General features: G+C 47.3%; 1 protein-coding gene across 1 annotated transcript; it reads right to left on the bottom strand.

Annotated features, from left to right (window-relative positions):
* Nucleotides 1-356: 356 nt before the first annotated feature.
* On the bottom strand, nt 357-2,977 carry KCTD12 (potassium channel tetramerization domain containing 12). The gene has a single exon (XM_033950374.1). The coding sequence runs from the start codon at nt 2,922-2,924 to the stop codon at nt 1,947-1,949; it is 978 nt and encodes a 325-aa protein (XP_033806265.1). The 5' UTR covers nt 2,925-2,977; the 3' UTR covers nt 357-1,946.
* Nucleotides 2,978-3,863: the final 886 nt, after the last annotated feature.

The raw sequence follows: 3,863 nt of genomic DNA, 5'->3' as shown, positions 1-3,863 counted from the left end.
GTGTAGGGCTCAGAGCCAGTTGGGTAACTGGGATAGTATTATGCAGAAGGCAATTTGATTCTAGGTTTAGGACTAGCTATCCCCCAGAACAATTACATGGGAGGACATAGCTACTGTAGATAGTAAGTCAGGGCCCATAGTTGTAAATATAGTATACTTCACAGCTTTGGAGGGGGAGGGGGAAAGAACACCACAGATTATTTTGCCAGAATCCACATTACAAAATGAGCTGGTGAGAAAGCAAACAAAAATCAAGTGAAAAGAAATCCTACAATTCAAAAGCCAAGATACTAAACCTACAAAGAATTCAAAAGCATGTAGAATGTACTATTGAGGGGTTGGGTTTTTTTTTGTTGTTTTTTTATTGATATTGAGAGCACACAAGCTATTGAATTTGCTTAATTCAATCCTAAAGAGTTGCAGCTTCTTATGTAAAAAGACAAAGGTGCAGACTTGGTTCTACACACATTTCAGAATCCATGTAACTTAAAAGAAATTATATACAAAACACTAATTAAAAGTATTACCGTGTTTTATATATTTATATCAATATATACGTTCTGCAAGTATTTAGGTTGTATATGAAACCTAACAATGAATAAAAAACTAAAATGATTCATGTAAAACGTTTATATACAGCACAGATTCAATTCAAGATTAATATCTAGTAAGAGCTATTAACACAGTAAACTCCAGTACAAGACTGACTGTAGAATGGCTAAAGCAGATTAAAGCACTTACTATAAACAGTTTAATACAAAAGTTTAGAAAACACACAAAACCCAGTACTAATAGAAAAATATTGAGCTTCACTATCTAATTATTAGCTATTAAGTGTAAGCTATAAGTGTGAGCTATCCGTTTCCTTTCACTGCTGGCAGAAGACACTGAAAAATCTATTTTTAAAAGGCATTTTAAAAAAATTGTTCCGCTATGGGTTAGGTTAGCCTTCAACTGTTCATTTTATTGCTCAACTAACTTAGAAGTTCATTTTTTTTAAGACATTCAGCTTTAGTTACACAGACCTAGACAAAACATTAAGTGCTCATACCTTAAGATACCTAGAGAATCTATATATAAAAATTAGAATTGGCAGAAAAGATTAAAAACGAACTTGGCTTATTAAGTAACACTACACAGGTTTGAGAGTGATAATACAGACATGGCAGTCAAGTCAGTGGATATCTTAACTGTGGCTGCTGACAAGGAGTTGTGTTATATAAGAAAGAAAATGTAAAAATCCTGCTTTTCATTTCTTTGGCAAGGACCAAAAAGGTCGGGGAGGAGAGGAGGGGGAGAGAGAGAAGAATAGATTTCTTCCTCAAATACGCAAACATTTAATATGTGCGTTGCACAGCTATAAAACCTTATTGTTAGGCTACATCAACATTTTTGCAGCAGATAAGACCAGATACACTGAGAAGACCGATTCCACAAATGAACATAAAGTGCCTATACAGTAAATACCTCAACCTGTACAGCGGATACTAGGCTGCGTTGTAGTATCCTCTGCACAAGGGACATTGTGCTTATTTCCACTAAGCCAATACTGTTCTGTCAAACGGACAAAATATCCGCGGGCAGGTGTGCAGGGTAACAGATGCTGACAGCAGCGATCACCCAGAAAATAGAGCAACAGGACACCGAAAGGGGGGAAAGACACACACACAAAGTCCTACTACATATGGTCACCGTGCAAACATATACTTCAGTTTGTGAACGTGGGTGTACAGTTTCGTCCATTTCAGTCCTAAAGTCTCAAAGCAGATCCATCCCCCGCCCGCAGACCAGTTGCAGTCCCAGACCGCGCGCCGCTCCGTTCCCCGATCCTTCTCCGTAACTAGGCAACGGGTCCAGTCAAGTGCAGGGCGGTTGGACGCTCACAGAGCGAGTCGCGCGCTGGAGAGGGCGGCGAGGCGGGAAGCGGCACTCTCGGGCCCTCCTTTCTAGTCCCTGCAGAAGACGTATTCCGTGTAGCTGGTCCAGATCTTGTCCTCGCTCTGGTCGTTGCTAGCGAAGGCGCAGGTGCCGGTCGAGCTGCACGCCACCATGTGGAAACCGGCCTCGGAGAGGCGGTCGAAGGCCTGCTCCAAGAAGTTGAACTTCAGGTAGTAGCGCGAGGTGTAGCGCTCGGGCGGCCGGTCCGGGTCGCGGCTCTCGTTCAGGGTGTCGCCGAACACCTCCTTGGCCAGCGAGGTCTTGCCGCAGACGGTGATCCGCGCTACCCGCCTGAACTTGGCGTCCGCCTGCGCGTCTCGCCCGATGGTGTACGAGCCCCGGTAGCCCACCGTGATGTAGCCCGAGCGCCGACCCTCCAGAGACTGCGAGGGCGTCAGGCGGGGCACCGAGGCCGGGCTGGAGGAGGCTGTGAAGCGGTAAGGGTCCAGGGTGGGCGAAGGCGCCCCGGCTGGAGAGGAGGCGGAGGCACCGGACGAAGCTCCCTCGGACTCGGGCTCCAGATAGGCGGCGGCGGCGGCAAGCAGCGCCGGGTGCAGGAGAAGCGGGGGCGCCGGCAAGGGGGGCTCGTCGCCCAGGGAGCTCTCCTTGCTGACGCGCGGCGGGCTCAAGCGCTTGACCAGCTCGGGCAGTTGGAAGTACTCGGCCTCGCGCTGCAGCCGGCTTCGCTCGGGGAAGTAGTCGGGCAGCACCAGCTGCAGGTCCCGCAGGTAGTCCAGGATGTAGCGAAAGAGGAAGCCGTCGCGGTCGAGGAAGAAGCGCCCCTTGCCGTCGCGCGCCAGCTCCTGCGGCCGCCGCTCGTGCGAGAACATGCGCCCGAGCAGCGAGTCCGGCACGGCGAGCAGCGTGACATGGCGGGTCACGTACACCTGGCCGCCCACGTTCAGCTCCACCAGCTCCGGGAAAGACGACGAAGACGAGCCGCCTCCGTTGGGCAGCCCGCGAGCCGCGTTGTCCGGCAGAGCCATGCCTCCGGGCGGGAAGCTGAGCCTTTCCCCTACCTCGGCAGCGCGCGCGTCCAGCTATCTTTAAGTAACGGCGCGAGGCAGCCGTTTTATAAGAGGAGGCGCGGCGCCTCGGAGGCGGGGCTAAGGGAGAGCCCACTGACAGCGTGTGACTCGCAAGTACAACATCTGCATTAGAGCTCCCCCTTCGATGACAGGCTCAAGGCGCACGCTGCAACTGGAGTTTAAGAATCGGACTGCGTTGTAGCAGTTACTTTACTATTATCGGGGAGAGGGAGGCACTTTCGTACAGACAATAAATGAAAGCTGTTTACGGTGTCTCTCAGAAATGGAAGGCTGCAGTTTATCTCTATCTAAGTGACAGTAAAAAAAAAATTAGAGAACAGTTGCCCACTAGAACCAGGATGGTTTGGAAAAGTTTGTTAAAAAAGTAATTTAAACAACTAGTCTCCATCAAGGGCTATGCACTTAGCCCAGTGAGTTTCCCGTTTTTTCATAAACTACTTTTCAACTATTTTTTTCTATGATACGAAAAAGGGGAAACTGGCTGGTCTATGTATAGCCCTTGATGAAGACTACCTTGTTTGCTTTTTTACCAAACTTTTCAAACCAGGGTACATATGTAAACACATCTCTTTAACAAGCTGCAGACTATCAAGGAGACTGAGGCAGAAGCAATTCTGCTTTTTTATAGCTGTCCCATCAGTGAGCTCAAATTTGACAGTCTTTTTTCTCTTAAAATAAAAATGCATGACTAAAAAATAAGTGAACTTTTATACATTTGCTGTCATTTCTTCCCATTATAGATACAATGGCAGAGAAGTCGAACCAAAATCATAGTTGACTCCCCAAAAAGTCTTGGTAAATAGGTTGTCGTTTTATGTTAAAGTATCTATCTTTTATTAATGCATTCATAAAGTAAACTTCCTAAATGTTAACATC

This window comes from Geotrypetes seraphini, chromosome 6 (genome assembly GCF_902459505.1).
Source record: "Geotrypetes seraphini chromosome 6, aGeoSer1.1, whole genome shotgun sequence".
Classification (NCBI taxonomy): domain Eukaryota; kingdom Metazoa; phylum Chordata; class Amphibia; order Gymnophiona; family Dermophiidae; genus Geotrypetes; species Geotrypetes seraphini.
The sequence above is the reverse complement of the archived record's forward strand: the minus strand, read 5'-3'. Positions and strand labels throughout refer to the sequence as shown.